Source organism: Rhinoraja longicauda, chromosome 27 (genome assembly GCF_053455715.1).
Source record: "Rhinoraja longicauda isolate Sanriku21f chromosome 27, sRhiLon1.1, whole genome shotgun sequence".
Lineage (NCBI taxonomy): Eukaryota > Metazoa > Chordata > Chondrichthyes > Rajiformes > Arhynchobatidae > Rhinoraja > Rhinoraja longicauda.
This window is the reverse complement of record NC_135979.1, coordinates 8,377,160-8,397,089: the sequence shown is the minus strand read 5'-3', so window position 1 is coordinate 8,397,089 and position 19,930 is coordinate 8,377,160. Positions and strand designations below refer to the sequence as shown.

The window sequence follows — 19,930 nt, the reverse complement described above, 5'->3', positions numbered from 1 at the left end:
TGCTTCAATCTAATGATTTTGTGCAAAGCAGGTTGGGACTCGAGCAAGGCTTTGGGGTCTGGTGGAAACTGCCATGTCATGAGGTAGGGTGAGGGGGAGGGGGTGTGGAAATTAAAATGGTTGTAGCTTATGCTTAAGAACAAGTGCCCTTTGAAGCTCAAAGTTACTGGATGACAAAGCAAGCTCTGTATTGTTTCTGTATGTCTGGATGGAGTCCAAGTTGATGAAACAAGCTGCTGCCAGTAATTCTTTATCTACGTGCTGTAAACAATAGGCGAATGTTCGTTTGTGTATTTATTATTTTGTTCTTCTTCCCATTTGACTCCAGCATGCATTGACTGACTCATTACTTTCCATAGATTTTGGTAGCCGCCTTTTGTTTAGTTTAGAGACGCAGCTTGGAAGCAGGCTCTCAGCCCGCCTAGTCCCTGCTGACCAGCGATCCTCGTACACCAGCACTATCCTACACACACACTCACGAGGGACAATTTGCAATCTTTACCGAAGCCAATTAACCGACAGACACGTTCGTCTTTGGACTGTGGGAGGAAACCAGAGTGGGGAGAATGTACAAATCTTGTACAGACAGCACCCGTAGTCAGGATCGAACCCAGGTCTCGGGCTGTAAGGCAGCATCTCTATCGCTGCCCAACTGTGCTGCCCTCTGGCACCTTCTCAAAATGGCCTTGTTCAAGCAATAAATAGTGGCTATTTATCTTATCTGTCTCACCCTGAGGGACGGGGATTGGCCAGGGTTGCTGGGGAGATTTTAATCGGGAGAATGAACCATGGATGTTCTTCTATTGTCGGGGCATGGAGACCTCCCAATGCACTCCTCACGACTGGTTTCAGCCACAGGCTGAGATTTTAAGATGAATGCCGCGTGGGGAATGTTGGAACGTTGGAGATCGGGGAGTCTGGGTGGCCAAGGATGCTCTTTGGTATTCATTTGTAAAATGTAGGTGTCATTGGCAAGGCCAGGGTTGATATCCGTCAAGGAAGGCGGCAGTAGGGTTGCCAACTTCGTCACTCCCAAATAAGGGACAATGGGTGACGTCACCGGCCCGTGCACCACGTGACCTCACCCGGGCGGCCGCCATTGGTGGAGGGGGAGCACGTGGTTGCTGGCTGGGTGAGGTCACGTGGGGCGCGGGGTGGTGACGTCACCCTTTGTCCCGTATTTGGGAGTGAGGAAGTTGGCAACCCTACTGATACGAGACAAGGGCGGTCCCGTACGGGACAAACTAATTTAGCCCAAAATACGGGATGTCCCGGCTAATACGGGATGTCCCGGCTAATACGGGACAGTTGGCAACCCTAGGAGGTAGGCCAATGTGTTGAACCGCTGCAGTCATTCTGCAGAAGGCACCTCCACTGTAGGGATCTGCCCCAGAGGTTACTGAAGAGCGAGTGAGGAACTTCTGTCAGAAGGGTGGGAGGCTTGGTGAATCTCTGTGCTTGTGCCCACTGCCGAGGAAAGAAACAAAATGTGGAGTAACTCAGCGGGCCAGCCGGCATTCCTGGAAAGTACGGATTGGTGATGTTTTAGGTCAGGACCTTTCTTCAGACTTTCCTTGGTCTCCAGGATTAATGCCTGGCCCACTGAGTTACTCCACCATTTTGTGTCTTTCTTTGGTCTACAGGGACGCTGCCTAGTCCATTGAGTTAATTCAGCATTTGGGTTTTTCCTCGGTCTCCAGGAATGCTGCCTGACCCGCTGAGTTACTCCAGCATTTTGTCTTTTCTTGGTAAACTAGCATCTGCAGTTCCTTGTTTCTACATTTTCTTTCTCCGCTGCCCATATTGCTGATTGGGGGTGGGTGGGGGGGGGGGGGGGGGGGGGGGGGGGGGGGGGGGGGTGTCAAAGAAGTCACAGGATGTTGCTGGAGTCCATTTTGCAGATTGTGCACGTTGAAGGCCTGGATGTCTATGGTCGAAGGAATGAATATAAGCTGCTGAGAGTGGAGAACTGTCATCAAAGTGCATGATCCAGGATTACCTGGGGTCTCTTGAGCCTTGTCGGGACTGCACTGATCCACGTAAATGGAGAGTATTCCTTCACACTCCAGTCATTGTCACAGAGGGCCGTGGAGGCCAAGTCAGTGATATTTTGAAGGCAGAGATAGATAGGTTCTTGAATAGTACGGGTGTCAGTGGTTATGGGGAGAAGGCAGGAGAATGGGGTTTGGAAGGAGAGGTAGAACGGCCATGATTAAATGGTGGAGTAGACCTGATTCTGCTGAAATCTCGTAGATTTGCCTCTATGTCAGGTAGCAAATGGACACAGTTATTAAAGCGCAGACAATTAGGGTGTGAGATACAGCCATTTCTGATCAGATTGTGCAGTGTTTGGTTAGACTCTGTTGGACTCTTGTTGCTGAACCACTCGCAAGACATTCTGACCCTTCTGCAGAACGAATAAAGGCAGAAAACCTTTTGTTTGAGGAGCTATTGAGCAATTTTCCTCCCTTTTTTTGTGATGATGCATAAAAATAGATGTGGACAGGATGGTTCCACTAGTGGGAGAGTCTAAGACCAGAGGCTGTAGCCTCAGAATAAAAGGACGTGCCTTTAGAAAGGAGATGGGGAGCGATTTCTTTAGCCGGAGGGTGGTGAATATGTGGAATTCATCACCACAGACGGCTGTGGAGGCCGTCAATGGATATTTTTAAGGTGGAGATTGCCAGACTCTTGGTTAGTACGTGTGTCCGGGGTTATGGGGCGAAGGCAGGAGAATGGGGTTGAGAGGGAAGGATGGATCAACCGTGATTGAATGACGGAGTAGACTCGATGGGTCGAATGGCCCAATCCTGCACCGAGAACTTGTGAACCTATGGAAATTCATTCTTTTTCCATTGTGGCTGTTTTTGAAGTCTTCCATCGGTGCATAGTTTTTCAAGCACATTCTACTAGTAGCCTTCTTTGCTACAATTCTGTTAAACATGTTCATGACTAATTCTGCTCTTGTGTTTTTGTTTGTAGTCGCTGGAAGCAGACCAGACCATCTTAATGAAGATGAAGAAGTTGGTTAAGGCTATTCACTCCTCTGGACTTGGTAAGTCCCAGATTGATACATCGACGGTGTGATTACAGTCCAAACATAGTCATTGAGACAATGATGGGGAAAAATCTATTTTACAAAAATAAATTATTTCACCCTCTGGAAGGAAGGAAAGACATTGAACTCTGAAAGCGTTAACTTTGTGTACTTTGATAAAAAAAAGATCACAAAGGAAGGGAGAAAGGGTAAATTATTAGCATTCCTCCTTGGAGGGTCTGATTAAGGGTTCCGACCCAAGATGTCACCTATTCTTTTTCCCTAGAGATGCTGCCTGACCCACTCAGTTTCACCAGCATTCTGGGTGTCTCTTCGTCTTGAGCACTCCTCCTTGCTTGTTCATTTGGGGGGGGGGAGGAGGTTGAAGTATGAATTCATTCAACAATGAACTCCCCAAACTCGTCTGAAGAAGGCAGCTTGCAGCCCAGTGGTATGAACACCGACTTCTCCCATTTTAGCAGGGCGGCACGGTGGCGCAACGGTAGAGTTGCTGCTTTACAGCGAATGCAGCGCCGGAGACTCAGGTTCGATCCTGACTACGGGTGCTGCACTGTAAGGAGTTTGTACGTTCTCCCCGTGACCTGCGTGGGTTTTCTCCGAGATCTTCGGTTTCCTCCCACACTCCAAAGACGTACAGGTATGTAGGTTAATTGACTGGGTAAAAATGTAAAAATTGTCCCTAGTGTGTGTGGGATAGTGTTAATGTGCGGGGATCACTGGGCAGCGCGGACTTGGTGGGCCGAAAAGGCCTGTTTCCGCGCTGTATCTGAAATATGAAAAAGAAAAAAAAAATAGATAGTTCCTCTGTCCATCTCTTCCCCTCCTCCTTCCCAGTTCTCCCTCTATCTTCCTGTCTCCGCCTATATCCTTCCTTTGTCCCGCCCCCCTGACATCAGTCTGAAGAAGGGTCTCGACCTGAAACGTCACCCATTCCTTCTCTCCCGAGATGCTGCCTGACCTGCTGAGTTACTCCAGCATTTTGTGAATAAATACCTTAGTTTAGTTTGTTTGTTTAGAGATACAGTGTGGAAATGGGCCCTTTGGCCCACTGAGTCCATGGCGACCAGCGATCCACCTGTACGCCAGTTATACCCTACACGCTAGCGACAATTCACAGAGGAAAGTAAACCTCCAAACCTGCATGTCTTTGGTCAAGTCAAGTTTACTTGTCACGTACACATACACGATGTGCAGTGAAATGAAAGTGGCAATGTAGAAGGAATCTGGAGCACCTGACCCCATGCTCTCCTCGGGAGAACATATAGACAGCACCCACAGTCAGGATCGAACTCGGTTCCCTGTCGTTGTAAGGCACCAACTGTGCCGCTGCCCCCATGTGCTGCTTCACAGTTGCAATTGGAGCCATCAAGATGCTGTCCAGATCGGGGCTGGTATCCAAACTCAGCACTGACTGTGTGCCTGAGAGGAACCCTTGCCTCCAACCTTTGGCTGTAGCCTCCACACCACTGTTCCCAGATCATTAGGACAGAACGGTTCACTGGCAATCTCCCAAGCAGTCCTCGACTTTTCCAGTCCTCCCCTCATCGATGTGCAAAAATAAGAAAAATAATTTTATCTCAAAAAAGGAATTGTCACGGTGGCGCAGCGGTAGAGTTGCTGCCTTACAGCGCCAAAGACCCCGGTTCGATCCTGACCATGGGTGCTGTCTGTGTGGAGTTTGTACGTTCTCCCCGTGACCGCGTGGGTTTTCTCCGGGTGCTCCGGTTTCCGCCCACACTCCAAAGATGTATAGATTAATTGGCTTTGGCAAAGATTGTAAATTGTCCCTAGTTTTCAGGATAGTGCAAGTGTGTGGGACTATTGCAATAGACAATAGACAATAGACAATAGGTGCAGGAGTAGGCCATTCAGCCCTTCGAGCCAGCACCGCCATTCAATGCGATCATGGCTGATCACTCTCAATCAGTACCTTGTTCCTGCCTTCTCCCCATACCCCCTCACTCCGCTATCCTTAAGAGCTCTATCCAGCTCTCTCTTGAAAGCATCCAACGAACTGGCCTCCACTGCCTTCTGAGGCAGAGAATTCCACACCTTCACCACTCTCTGACTGAAAAAGTTCTTCCTCATCTCCGTTCAAATGGCCTACCCCTTATTCTTAAACTGTGGCCCCTTGTTTCTGGACTCCCCCAACATTGGGAACATGTTTCCTGCCTCTAATGTGTCCAATCCCTAATTATCTTATATGTTTCAATAAGATCCCCCCTCATCCTTCTAAATTCCAGTGTATACAAGCCCAATCGCTCCAGCCTTTCAACATACGACAGTCCCGCCATTCCGGGAATTAACCTAGTGAACCTACGCTGCACGCCCTCCATAGCAAGAATATCCTTCCTCAAATTTGGAGACCAAACCTGCACACAGTACTCCAGGTGCGGTCTCACCAGGGCCCGGTACAACTGTAGAAGGACCTCTTTGCTCCTATACTCAACTCCTCTTGTTACGAAGGCCAACATTCCATTGGCTTTCTTCACTGCCTGCTGTACCTGCATGCTTCCTTTCATTGACTGATGCACTAGGACACCCAGATCTCGTTGAACTCCCCTCCGCTGGTCGGTGCAGACTCGATGGGCCGAAGGGCCCGTTTTTCGCACTGTATCTCTAAACAAACTATGCTAACAATATGTAGGAAGGAACAGTGGATGTTGATTTAAACCGAAGAGCTGGAGTGACTGCGGAACAGGCAGCATCTCTGGAGAGAAGGGTCTCTACCCAAAACGTCACCCCGTTCCTTCTCTCCAGAGATGCTGCCTGTCCCGCTGAGTTACTCCAACATTTTGTGTCTGAACTGACAATGTGACCAACGTAGCAACCAAAGTCCTCTTTCCAAATCAATTCCTGGCCATTCGGAGGTTTCGGGGAAAGATCCAAGGAAAATTTCCGGAGGGAAAGTTCTGGGCAGTGAGCCAAGATGTGACCACTGTCACCCTTCCCCGTGGCTGAAGAGAGCAACAATTAGATTAAGAAAACAAATCATACATTAGGAAACCTGTGAAAACATAATTCTTGCCAAGAATTTGTGATTAAATCTCACTTAGTTCGGTTTCAGTTGCTGGGGGAGATTAGAGGCGTTTTGTACTGGTGGCTGACCTTGGTGTGGAGTCTGAAGTGAAGGGAACGTAACTCAGTTTTCCTCGGCCCGCAAATTCCACTCTCCCCTTAACAGTCCCTTGCCCAGCGATGGCTAAAGATGCCAAGCATTATTTAGATTTTTAGGTTTAGATTTAGAGATACAGCACGGAAACAGGCCCTTCGGCCCACCGAGTCCGCGCCGCCCAGCGATCCCCGCACATTAACACTATCCCACACACACTAGGGACAATTTTTACATATTACCCAGTCAATTAACCTACAAACCTGTACGTCTTTGGAGTGTGGGAGGAAACCGAAGATCTCGGAGAAAACCCACGCAGGTCACGGGGAGAACGTACAGACGGCGCCCCTAGTCGGGATCGAACCTGAGCCTCCGGCGCTGCATTCGCTGTAAGGCAGCAACTCTACCGCTGCGCCACCGTGCCGCCCGTGATTCCTCATTTCAAATCAGACGGTGATCTCAATGAGGGGAGAGATCAACGGCTCCATTTGGGCGTTCCTGTCATTAGCAGCACAGCACGTAGGAAGGAAGGAAGGAAGTTCCTTTATGTTGTGAATACCGCCTCAATCTTTGACAAGGATCACTTGCGACCAAGTGGGACGTGGATGTTACTGCGAAGATTAGTCTGGCAAGCTTTTGTTGCAAGGAGAAAAGTGCAAATGACTGTTAAATTGGACTGACGTATAAACTTGAGGACCTTGGGTGGGGTGAAGGACCTTGGAGGAGTTAATAGAACATTAGAACATAGAACAGTGCAGCACAGGAATGGGCGCTTTGGCCACGATGTCTGTGCCGAACATGATGTCAAGTCAAACTGATCTTGATTGATCCACATCCCTCCACCTGCCAGTCTGAAAGCCTCTTGTACTTCGAAGGAGATTCACCAGAATAGTACCAATATTCGCATCATTTTTTATCTTGTGGCATAGACCTTGGCCATTCAACCCATTTAGTCTATGCCAGTTTAGTTTTTAGTTTAGAGATACAGCATGGAAACAGGCCGTTCAGCCCACCGAGACCGCACCGACCAGCGATCCCCGCACACTAACACCATCCCACACACACACACACATGGTACGATTTACAATTATTTCAAGCCAATTAACCTGCAAACATGTATGTCTTTGGAGTGTGGGAGGAAACCAAAGATCTTGGGAGAAAACCCACGCGGTCACGAGGAAAACGTACAAACTCCGTACAGGCAGCACCCGTAGTCGGGATCGAACCCGGGTCTCTGGCGCTGCAAGCGCTGTAAGGCAGCAACTCTACCGCTGCGCCACCATTCTCGGAGTTTTCTGATCAGTTCTACTACCCCATTTATTTCCTAGCAATGTATTATCTTTCACATCGCAGCGGTAGAGTTGCTGCCTTACAGTGCCGGGGAACCAGGTTTGATCCAGACTACTTGTGCTGTCTGTACGGAATTTGTACGTTCTCCCTGTGACCGCTTGTGTTTTCTCTGGGGTGCTCCAGTTTCCTCCCACAATCCAAAGACTTGTCGGTTAATTGGCTTCCATAAGTTATCCCCTCGTGTGCAGGATAGTGTTAGTGCATGGGTGATCGACGGGCAGCAGGGACTTGGTGGGCCAAAGGGCCTGTTTCCACGCTGTATCTCAAAAACTAAAACTAAATGTCCACCCGTTCATCCCTGATTCTGTGATCAATACTTCCACCAGGGGTCATTTCCAGTAACTTTGGGAAGTGGGAATAAGGTGGAATATGTTGGGGGATCTTGTGCCAGCGCAGTGAGAACGTGCAACCTCCACACAGACAGCACCCAAGGTCAACATCAAACCCTGGCTGTTGGACCTGCGTATCAGAGGCAGCAGTGTACCATTGAGAAGTTGAGAAGTTTAACCTCAAAGCAGGACACAAGATTCTGGAGCAACTCAGCAGGTCAGGCAACATCTCTGGAGAACATGGCTATGTGACGTTTTAGGTTCGGGAAACCTTCTTCAGACCCACTGTGTACTTTTTTTTGTGAACCAGCATCTGCAGTTCCTTGTTTCTAACTGTAATTTGGTCATAACCTAATCACAAGGGCATGTCCTACGGACATTATTGTGAATTAATTTCTTTCAGGATTTATCCCTTAAATATTGCAATATATTTAGATGAATGAAGAAGGGTCCCGATTACATCACCCATCCTTTTTCTCCAGAGATGCTGCCTGGCCTGTTGAGTTACTCAGCATTTAGTGTCTGTTCCCCTTGGATCTATTTGAAACATAGAAACATAGAAAATAGGTGCAGGAGGAGGCCATTCGGCCCTTCGAGCCAGCACCGCCATTCATTGTGATCATGGCTGATCGTCCCCAATCAATAACCCGTGCCTGCCTTCTCCCCATATCCCTCGATTCCACTAGCCCCTAGAGCTCTATCTAACTCTCTCTTAAATCCATCCAGTGATTTGGCCTCCACTGCCCTCTGTGGCAGAGAATTCCACAAATTCACAACTCTCTGGGTGAAAAAGTTTTTTCTCACCTCAGTTTTAAATGGCCTCCCCTTTATTCTAAGACTGTGTCCCCTGGTTCTGGACTCACCCAACATTGGGAATATTTTTTCTACATTTAGCTTGTCCAGTCCTTTTATAATTTTATATGTTTCTAAGATCCCCTCTCATCCTTCTAAACTCCAGTGAATAAAAGCCTAGTCTTTTCAATCTTTCCTCATATGGCAATCCCGCCATCCCAGGGATCAATCTCGTAAGCTTACGCTGCACTGCCTCAATTACAAGGATGTCCTTCCTCAAATTAGGAGACCAAAACTGTACAAAATACTCCAGATGTGGTCTTACCAGGGCCCTATACAACTGCAGAAGAACCTCTTTACTCCTATACTGAAATCCTCTTGTTATGAAGGCCAACATTCCATTAGCTTTCTTCACTGCCTGCTGTATCTGCACACCAACTTTCAGTGACTGGTGTACAAGGACACCCAGGGCTCGTTGGACCTCCCCCTTACCTAACCCATCTCCATTGAGAAAATAATCTGCCTCCTTGTTTTTGCCACCAAAGTGGATAACCTCACATTTATCTATATTATACTGCATCTGCCACGCATCTGCCCACTCACTCAACCTGTCCAGGTCACCCTGCAACCTCCTAACATCCTCTTCACAGTTTACACTGCCACCCAGCTTTGTGACATCCGCAAACTTGCAAGTGTTGCTTCTAATTCCCTCTTCCAAATCATTAATATATATGGTAAACAGTTGCGGCCCCAACACCGAGCCTCGCGGCGCTCCACTCGCCACTGCCTGCCATTCTGAAAAGGACCCGTCCACTCTATCTATGCCTTTCATTATTCTGTAAGCTTCAATGAGGACCCCTCTCGACCTTCTAAACTCCAGAGAGTAGAGGCTCAGTGCTGTCAAACGCTCATCATATGCCAACCCACTCATTCCTGGAATCATTCTCCTCTGGACCCTCTCCAGAGCCGGCACATCCTTCTTCAGATATGGTGCCCAAATTTGCTCGTGGTACTCCAAATGTGACCCGACCAGCGCCTTGTGGAGCCTCAGTATTACATCTCAGAGGGGTTGGTGCATTTTGTGTCGTTCCTTGGTAAACCAGCATCTGCAGTCACTTGTTTCTACTGTACGATCTGCGCACTGTGTTGAATTGGTACATTCCAGCTGAGTTAGATGCTGCAATGCCATGTTGGCCCTTGTAGCTCTGGACCATGGAGGTAAGAGGTGACCTGATGCCCTGCTCCACAGTAAATGGGGGAGAGGACCAACTTCAAGTCTTGTGACACTGATGGTTGAGCTATCTGAATGTGCGGAATATCACATCGGACCCATGGATCGACCTCTGATCAGATCCTTTGTGTGCTGTTTCCAGCCCACGTGGAGTATAAAGAGCAGTACATCGAAGTTCTGGAAAGCTTTGGAAACCACCACCTAACTCAAAATAAGAATGAGTTGTCAACGGGCTTCCTGAACCTGGGCGTTTTCACGCGTGAAGTGACTGCACTCTTCAAGAACCTGGTAAGCTTGTTCGGGCGACCACGATCTCCGAGTTGTTTATTGTTGTTTTTCTAACACAGAGAGTGGTGAATCTGTGGAATTCTCTGCCACAGAAGGTAGTTGAGGCCAGTTAATTGGCTATATTTAAGAGGGAGTTAGATGTGGCCCTTGTGGCTAAAGTTATCAGGGGGTATGGAGAGAAGGCAGGTACAGGATACTGAGTTGGATGATCAGCCATGATCATATTGAATGGTGGTGCAGGCTCGAAGGGCCGAATGGCCTACTCCTGCACCTATTTTCTATGTTTCTATGTAGATAGTGAGACAATTTGTACAGGGCGGCACGGTGGCGCAGCGGTAGAGTTGCTGCCTCACAGCGCCAAAGACCCGATTCGATCCTGACCCTGTCTGTACGGAGTTTATATATCCTCCCTGTGACCACGTGGGTTTTCTCTGGGCGCTCTGCTTTCTTTCCACGCTCCAAAGATGTACAGGTTTGTAGGTTAATTGGCTTTGGTAAAAATTGGTAAATTGCCCCGCGTGCATGTAGGATTGTGCTAGTGTAAGGGGTGAACGCTGGCCGTCGTGAACGCCGGTCGTCACGCACTCGGTGGGCCAAAGGGCCTGTTTCCACGCTGCAAGTCTAAAGTCCTTGCAAACGGAAGTGTCCCAATTATGTAATGGGACACGAGGGTGGAGTACTATGTGGGGATAATGGTGAAATTATGCAAGATCTTAAAGTTGGACACTTGTAAGTGAGAGTCCTTTTGCTTGAAGAGTGAATAGCTAGCCTGCTCACGTGGAAAGCAACTGGAGAGGTAAATGGCATACTGTGTCTCCTTGTTAGACAACAAGAGTGAGGACTTTCCTATTGCAAACACGTGGAGTTTTGGTGATGGCTTTTTGAAAGTTCTGCACAGTTTAGGCTTCAAAGATATTCCTGTTTTTGGAAAAGTCAGAAATATTCTTTTAAAATTTATTTCTGGGGTGCGAGTTATTTTGAGAGTAAATGGGTCGGAAAGTCTGGTGTTCTAAAGAGTTCAAAAGAATGAGAGAGATTACATCTGTAATGAGAGCTTGCCCTGATAAATGGTGAGTTGTTTTCTCTCCGCCTACATCGATGAATCATAGAGTCAGGATCAGGTAGCTTCTGACAAAAGACAGGATAATTTTTCACTCTCAAATGTTTAAATCTTTACTGGGGAGTGGTTGGTGTGGATTTAGAAGGATGAGAGGGGATCTTATCGAAACATATAAGATTATTAAGGGGTTGGACATGTTAGAGGCAGGAAACATGTTTCCAATGTTGGGGGAGTCCAGAACAAGGGGCCACAGTTTAAGAATAAGGGGTAGGCCATTTAGAACGGAGATGAGGAAAAACTTTTTCAGTTAGAGAGTTGTGAATCTGTGGAATTCACTGCCTCAGAAGGCAGTGGAGGCCAATTCTGTGAATGCATTCAAGAGAGAGCATGATAGAGCTCTTAAGGATAGCGGAGTCAGGGGGTATGGGGAGAAGGCAGGAACGGGGTACTGATTGAGAATGATCAGCCATGATCACATTGAATGGTGGTGCTGGCTCGAAGGGCCGAATGGCCTCCTCCTGCACCTATTGTCTATTGTCTGTCACTGAAAGATCATGTGTGAAACTGAGATGTAAGGTAGAAAGAACTGGATTTGGAAAGAGATATCAGAGACCCCAAGCACAGGCTCGGCGATCGTTTCACTGAGCATCTCCGCTCAGTCCGCCTAAACCTACCTGATCTCCCGGTTGTTCAGCACTTTAACTCCCCCTCCCATTCCCACACTGACCTTTCTGTCCTGGGCCTCCATTGTCAGAGTGAGGCTCAAAGCAAATTGGAGGAACAGTACCTCATATTTCACTCGGGCAGCTTACACCCCAGCAGCATGAACATTGACTTCTCCAACTTCAAGTAACCCTTGCTTTCCCTCTCTCCATCCCTCCCCTTCCCAATTCTCTGACCAGTCTTACTGTCTCTGACATTGTTTTATGTTTGCTTTGTTGTTACTTTCTCCCACCTAACAATGATCTATTCTACATTTTCCTCGATCTCCATTCCCTTTGTCCTGTTTTCACACCTGACACTTCCTTATCTACACACTCCCTGATCTATGTACCTCCCACTGCCCTGACATCAGTCTGAAGAAGGGTCTCAACCCGAAACATCAGCCATTCCTTCTCTCCAGAGAGATGCTGCCTGTCCCGCTGAGTTACTCCAGCATTTTGTGTCTATCTTCGATTGAAACCAGCATCTGCAGCTCCTTTCCTACTCGTCCAGTAATAATGTATCGGAATAGTGAATGTGATTGAGGGGCTATATGAGATTTCCCCCGATCTTTTTGTTAGTGTTCTTATAAACTATTTGTAGACACCCCTATGAAATAGTAAAATATCCTCAACTGCCACATTTTGGTTGTGGTTCTCCTTCCAGTCACCAATGCCCTTTATTTTAATGCAGCAGCACTCAGTACATTAAGCAACGGAACATCCTGTGGCCACATCCCATCACTGCAATAACCAGTTAAGCAATCACTTGAACACAAGTTTAGTTTCATTTAGTTAAGAGATACAGCGTAGGAACAGGCCCTTCGGCCCACCGAGTCCATGGCGACCAGCGCTCACCCCGTACACTAGTCCTATCCCACACACTAGGGGCAATTTACAGAAGCCAATTAACCTACAAACCTGTATTCTTTGGAGTGTGGGAGGAAACTGCAGCACCCGGAGGAAACCCCCACGCAGTCACAGTAAGAACGTACAAACTCCGTACAGACAGCACCCGTAGTCGGGATCGAACCTGGCTCTCTGGTGCTGTAAGGCAGCAAGGGCCTATTTTCAGTTTAGTTTAGAGATACAGCGCGGAAAGAGGCCCTTCGGCCCACCGGGTCTGCGCCGACCAGCGAACCCCGCATATCAACACTATCCTAGGGTTAATTTTTACATTTACCAAGCCAATTTACCTACATACCTGTACGTCTTTGGAGCGCGGGAAGAAACCGAAGATCTCTGAGAAAAGCCACGCGGTCATGTGGAGAGCGTACAAACTCTGTGCAGACAGCGCACGTAGTCTGGATCGAACCCGGGCCTTGGGAGTTGCAAGCACTGTATTTCTGCGCTGTATCTCTAAACTAAACTAAACTAAACCAAACCAAACCAAAATGCACTTTCTACCTTTGCATTCTATTTGTCTTTCATTGTTCAAAAGTGATTGTTATTTTCCTTGCAAAATAATGTTTTTGATGTTGAATATCTGCTTACAGACACAAAACATGAACAACATCCTCTCCTTCCCGTTGGACAGCCTGCTGAAGGGGGATTTGAAGGAAGGAAAAGGGGTGAAGTTGCTTCTCTTTTTATGTCTTTGAAGAATTATAACATTATTCTGTGCAGTCCAGGTGTGTAACTGCATGTTGCGATGGTGCAGACGAACATGATTGCATGTTTGGTTGAGTTTTGAGTGTAGACCTTTCTTCCGAAGGCATGGTCTCTGAGTTCTATGGAACGATACCAGTTTAGTTTGTGTTTGTTCAGTCCTCTCTTCATGTTGGCTGCTGGTTACCAGAGGGTGTAGTGTGGTTAAAGTTTACTTCAGACATACTGCACGGAAACTTAGGCCCATGGAGTCCACCGCGACCATTGATCACCCATTCAATGGTCAACTCGGTCCGAAGAAGGGTCCCGACCCGAAACGTCACCTATTCCTTTTCTCCAGAGATGCTGTCTGACCCGCTGAGTTACTCCAGCTTTGTGTGTCGATCTTCGTCTTCACCTGTTCACGCTAGTTTTATAAGTGAGAAAGCTCACTTTCTCATCTACCCCTTGCACACCAGGGGCAATTTTACAAACCACCGCCTCTTTGGGATGTGGGGGGAGACCCACGCAAGGGGGAGGTATAATCTCCACACAAGCTGCAACTGAGTGCAGGAACATACATGGGGTCTCGACCCGAAACGTCACCCATTCCTTCTCTCCCGAGATGCTGCCTGACCTGCTGAGTTACTCCAGCATTTTGTGAATAAATCGATTTGTACCAGCATCTGCAGTTATTTTCTTATAAACACGGGGTTTAGTTTAGTTTAGAGATACAGCGCGGAAACAGGCCCTTTCAGCCCACCGGGTCCACGCCGACCAGCGATCCCCGCACCATCCTATACCCACTAGGGACAATTTTTACATTTACCAAGCCAATTAACCTACAAACCTGTACGTCTTTGGAGTGTGGGAGGAAACCAAAGTTAACTCTCTGGTTCCTACTAAAATTCTCCCCCCCCCCCCCCCCCCCCCTCACTTTACACCTATTCCCTCACGCTGGGCAAGAGACTCTGTGCGTTTGCCCGATCTCTTAGATCTATCTCTATAAGATCACCCCTCATGTTCCTGCATTCCAAAGGATAGAGTCCTAAAAGATGCTGAAGGAGTGATGAGCATTTGAACCCTTAACGGGCACACGTGGGTGGAATATTGAAAGGTGCGGTGCTCATTCTTAAAGCATCCGAGCAAATTTGAGTTGTAAATTATGTTCGTGTTCTGATACGAATTGTCTGGGCCTAAAGGCTTGGAATGAGCAAGGTTATCTGATTGGCCGGTGCAATCCGACAACAGAACAGATAATGGGATTGCAATTCAGGATCTGCATGCGGCTTCTTGTAAGATTTGGAGATTAACTGAGTAGCCCAAGGGGGGTAGGAAAAAAAAAACCCTTTCTTCCGTAGGAAAAAACCCCCTGCAGATGCTGGTTAAAATCGAAGGTAGACACAATGCTGGAGTAACCCAGCGGGTCAGGCAGCAGCTCGGGAGAGAAGGAATGGGTGACGTTTCGGGTCGAGACCCTTCTTCAGACCGATGTCAGGGGAGGGGGCGGGACAAAGCTAGGATGTAGTCGGAGACGGGAAGACCAGTGGGAGAACTGGGAAGGGGGAGAGAGGGAAAGCAGGGACTATCTGAAGTTAGAGAAGTCAATGTTCATACTGCTGGGGTGTAAACTGCCCAATGTGAGGTGCTGTTCCTCCAATAACTTCCTGCAATAAAGTCTCGCAGTGTGCTGCTGTAAACTGTGGTACTCATGGAATGGTGGGCATGGAAATTTAACCTACTAACCTATTGGCTTTAAAAAAAAAAATTGAATTGCACTGTATGTATATTGTGCAAAAGTACTGCAACTTGGAGAGCCAAGAGCGTTTAATTGTCATATGTACTGAAACGGAAAACTGAAATTCTTGCTTGCAGCAGCATTAAGGAGTTAAACACAGCGCCCAATAGATAATATAATAAACAAAAAAGGTTCAGAAAAAAAAATGTATATATATTAGTAGAAAATGAAAGTCCAAAGTCCCGACTGCAACCAAGACAGTTCATGGCTCGAAGTTTAGTTGGTGTATGTAGTGTTGATTTAATCATGCCAACTGTTATCAGGTGACTGAACAGCCCTCTCATCAGCTAGAGTGTGGTCTTGACCTCCCATCCACCTCATTGGAGACCTTTGAACTATCCTTAAATGGACTTCATCTTACACTAAATGTTGTACCCTTTATCCTTTATCTGTGAGCTGTGGCTTGATTGTATTCATCGAGAGTCTTTCCTTTGACTGGATAGTGGGCAAGCAAAAGCTTTGCACGGCACAACATGTTACATTAATAAAGTAAACCAAACTTGAACCCAATTAGATTCCAGAATCACTTGTCACAGACAAGAGGTTTGGCATTTGGGGAAAGGGGGATATTGGGGGAGATGGGAAAGGGCGAGGAGCAGTAGAGTTCTGCAGCATGGCAATTGCTCGGTCCATTTGGCTCACCGTGTCCACGCTGACCTGTGGGCACCCATCATGTACTTCGCTCAGCCCGCCTGAACCTACGTGATCATCCGGTTGCCGGACACTTTAATTCTCCTTCCCATTCCCACACAGACCTTTCAGTCCTTGGTCTCCTCTATTGGCAGAGTGAGACCGAACGCAAATTGGAGGAACAGCGTCTCAAATTTGTAGGTTAATTGACTGGGTAAATGTAAAAATTGTCCCTAGTGTGTGTAGGATAGTGTTAATGTGCGGGGATCGCTGGGCGGCGCGGACTTGGTGGGCCGAAAAGGCCTGTTTTCACGCTGTATCTGAAATATAAAAATAAAAATAAAAAAGTTGTTTTTTTCCGCTTGGGCAGCTTACAGCCCAGTGGTAGCAATATTGATTTCTCTCACTTCAGGTAGCCCTGGCATTCCCTCTCTCTCGATTTCTCCCCCCCTCACCCCCCACCCAAGTCGCATCAGCTTCTCATTTTCACCTGACAAACAGCTACTAATGGCCTGTTTCCTTTATCATCGTTACTTTTTTTGCACATCTTTCATTCATTGTTCTTTACCTCTCCTCATCATCGTCTATATCTCTCGTTTCCCTTATCCCTAACCAGTCTGAAGAAGAGGTCTCGACCCGAAACATCACCCACTCCTCTCCAGAGATGCTGCCTGACCCACTGGGTTACCCCAGCTTTTTGTGTCTATCTTCGGTTTAAACCAGCATCTGCAGTTCCTTCCTGCACATAATGTACTTGCCCATGTGTCGGGACATTTGCTGAGCTTCAGCGAGTTCTTCACTGGTTCCCCCTAGCAACGGTGTATTGGAGAGCAGGGCAGCTTGGCAGAGGTGTGCTGGGATGGTGCCAGCCTCTGGGTGGTACCCGGACTCTCACCTGGAGCCACTCCAAGCACTGATATTGATATGGAGTTATTTATACTGAGGGCTTTTGTGAAACCTGGAGCTCAAACAACACAAACAAGGCTTTGTGCTTGGGCCAAGTTCTGAATTGAGATTGTCACCTCTGCTTGACTCATCTTGACTCATCGTCTGAGATGAAGTGGTGTGTCTGTAATTGGGCAGGCTGTTTGCTGTCCATTCTGCACCGGGCTGACACTGTTGAAACCCTGGTTGGACCTGTTTTTAACAAGTCAGTAAATCAAAACTTTTTCCGCATTTTCCTCACATCTTCAACTTTTTAAAGGTCGCAATCCCATTCTGTGATGATTAGTCTAATATGCCTCACGGCTTTTTTTTACTCTGACGTTGTGTCTTAATCCGGGATTTTCTGTGGGTATCAATCGCAGCACCACAAGTTCCATAAGACGTAGGAGCAGAATTAGGCCATTCGGCCCATCAAGTCTACTCCACCATTCTATCATGGCTGTTCTATCTTTCCCTCTCATCACCATTCTCCTGCCTTCTCCCCGTATCCCCTGACACCCGCACTAATCAAGAATCTATCAACCTCCGCTTTAAAGATGCCCATAGGCTTGGGCTCCACAGTCGTCTGTGGCAATTAATTGCACAGGTCCCCACCCTTTGACTAAAGAAGTTCTTCCTCGTCTCTTTTCTAAACGTATGTCCTTTTATTGTGATGCTGTGCCCTCTGATCCTAGACCCTCCCACTACTGGAAAAATCCTCTCCACATTCATTCTATCCAGGCTTTCATTATTCGGTAGGTTTCAATGTGATCCCCCTCGTCAAGGTTTGCATCTTCAGACAGTAGTTAGCCAGTGTGAACTTCCCACTTGCCTGATAGGATATGTACAAGAAACTGTAGATGCTGAAACCTTGAGCAGATCTCACTTTGGTCTGAAGGTAAAGTTGAAGACTTGGAGGCCATTCCCAAATCCATTGGGTGGTGCAATGGCGTAGATGGTAGAACCATTGTCTCACAGCGCCAGAGACCCAGGATTAATTCTGACCTCGGGTGGAGTTTGCACGTTCTCTCTGTGACTACGTGAGTCTCCTTTGGGTGCTCCAGGTACCTCCCCGTTCCCAAAGACGTGCGGGTTTGTCCGTTAGTTGTCTCTGTAAATTGCCCTTAGTGTGTAGGGAGTGGATGTGAAAGTGGGATCACATAGAACTAGAGTGGACGGGTGATCGATGGTGGGCGTGGACTCAGTGGGATCAAAGATCTGTTTCCATGCTGTATTTCTAAACTACCAAAATGAGCTGTGTGTGTAGTCCCAAATCTGTGCTTGGGTCTTTTCCAACTGTTCAGAGATGAAAGTTATTTAGTCATCTATTAAATGAGTGAAGATTGGTTTCGAGTCCAAGGAACAACAAACTGGCTCAGTTCTTTGGTGTAAAGGGAGATTACTTGACTCGTGTTGGCTGATTGGTTTTCATTCAATATTAAGTAACTGCCGACGTTGTCTTTTTGGTCGTCAGCCATTTGTGAAAGTAGCCTGATTTTCTGAAGAAAATCTGTGGAGAGAAATCAGTCTGCGTTCAGTGACAGGAGGAAAGGACAATGCGCTTAGCAATGTGGTGATGTGGAATCTGTGGCTGCAAGTCTAATATTTTATTGCCATACTGTTGACCTCAAGTGTGTGCCATGAGCTGAGTGGAGCACACGCATGGTTTAATGACACGCACACGCATGCACGGTTTAACCGCACAGTTTAATCACACGCATGCATGCAAACACGCGGCTTTTAAACACGCACACACGCACAATAGACAATAAGTGCAGGAGTAGGCCATTCGGCCTTAGAAATGTACGAAATTCTTAAGGGGTTGGACAGGCTAGATGCAAGAAGATTGTTCCCGATGTTGGGGAAGTCCAGAACAAGGGGTCACAGTTTAAGGATAAGGGGGAAGTCTTTTAGGACCGAGATGAGAAAGTTTTTTTTCACACAGAGAGCGGTGAATCTGTGGAATTCTCTGCCACAGAAGGTAGTTGAGGCCAGTTCATTGGCTATATTTAAGAGGGAGTTAGATGTGGCCCTTGTGGCTAAAGGGATCAGGGGGTATGGAGAGAAGGCAGGTATGGGATACTGAGTTGGATGATCAGCCATGATCATATTGAATGGCGGTGCAGGCTCGAAGGGCCGAATGGCCTACTCCTGCACCTATTTTCTATGTTTCTATGAGCCAGCGAATGATCATGGCTGATCATTCACAATCAGTACCCCGTTCCTGCCTTCTCCCCATACCCCCTGACTCCGCTATCTTTAAGAGCTCTATCTAGCTCTCTCTTGAAAGCATCCAGAGAATTGGCCTCCACTGCCTTCTGAGGCACACTGTTAACTTATTAACTTATTCAGAGAGAGAGAGAGAGAGAGAGAGAGAGAGAGAGAGAGGAGAATGAGAGAGAGAGAGGAGAATGAGAGAGAGAGAGAGGAGAATGAGAGAGAGAGAGAGAGGAGAATGAGAGAGAGAGAGGAAAATGAGAGAGAGAGAGAGGAAAATGAGAGAGAGAGAGGAAAATGAGAGAGAGAGGAAAATGGGTTTAGGAGGCAGAGATCAGCCATGATTGAATGGCAGAGTGGGCTCGATGGGCCAAATGGCCTAATTGTACCAATAACTGTGTGAACTTGCCTCTCCTCTTACTTGCTTTCTTTTTCCCCATCACCCACAATCAGTCTGAAACTGGGTTTCAACTTGAAATGTCATCTATCCATGTTCCCCAGGGATGCTGCCTGACCTGCTGAGTTACTCCAGCACTTTGTGTCCTTTTGCTCCTTAATGCTTCTACAGCCCACCTATGGTGACAGTGGGGACTGGTACACTCTCGCCTGGAGTTGAACACTGTGAAGTGAAGGAGCAGGTAGTGCTGCTGTCTTTCAGCTCGAGTGACTCTGGGTTTGATCCTGATCTCTTTTGCTGTGTTTAATGGCCTGATGGGTGTAAGGAAGCAGCTGTTCCTGAACCTGGACGTTAGTTTTCAGGCTCCTAAATCTTCATCCCGATGGCGGGAGTGAAATGATAGTGTGGCCAGGGTGGTGTGGGTCAATGAGTGTGGGGCCAGGGTGGTGTGGGTCA

At 47.5% G+C, this 19,930-nt stretch overlaps 1 protein-coding gene across 2 annotated transcripts in view; it reads left to right on the top strand.

Annotated features, from left to right (window-relative positions):
• LOC144606949 (arf-GAP with SH3 domain, ANK repeat and PH domain-containing protein 2-like) overlaps positions 1-19,930 on the top strand; it is a 101,084-nt gene that overhangs the window by 20,602 nt on the left and 60,552 nt on the right. For both annotated transcript variants that reach the window (XM_078423474.1, XM_078423475.1), the window contains exons 2-4: positions 2,983-3,055; positions 10,015-10,160; positions 13,418-13,492. In XM_078423474.1, coding sequence (XP_078279600.1) covers positions 2,983-3,055; positions 10,015-10,160; positions 13,418-13,492 — 294 coding nt within the window. The remainder of the gene's footprint in view (positions 1-2,982; positions 3,056-10,014; positions 10,161-13,417; positions 13,493-19,930) is intronic.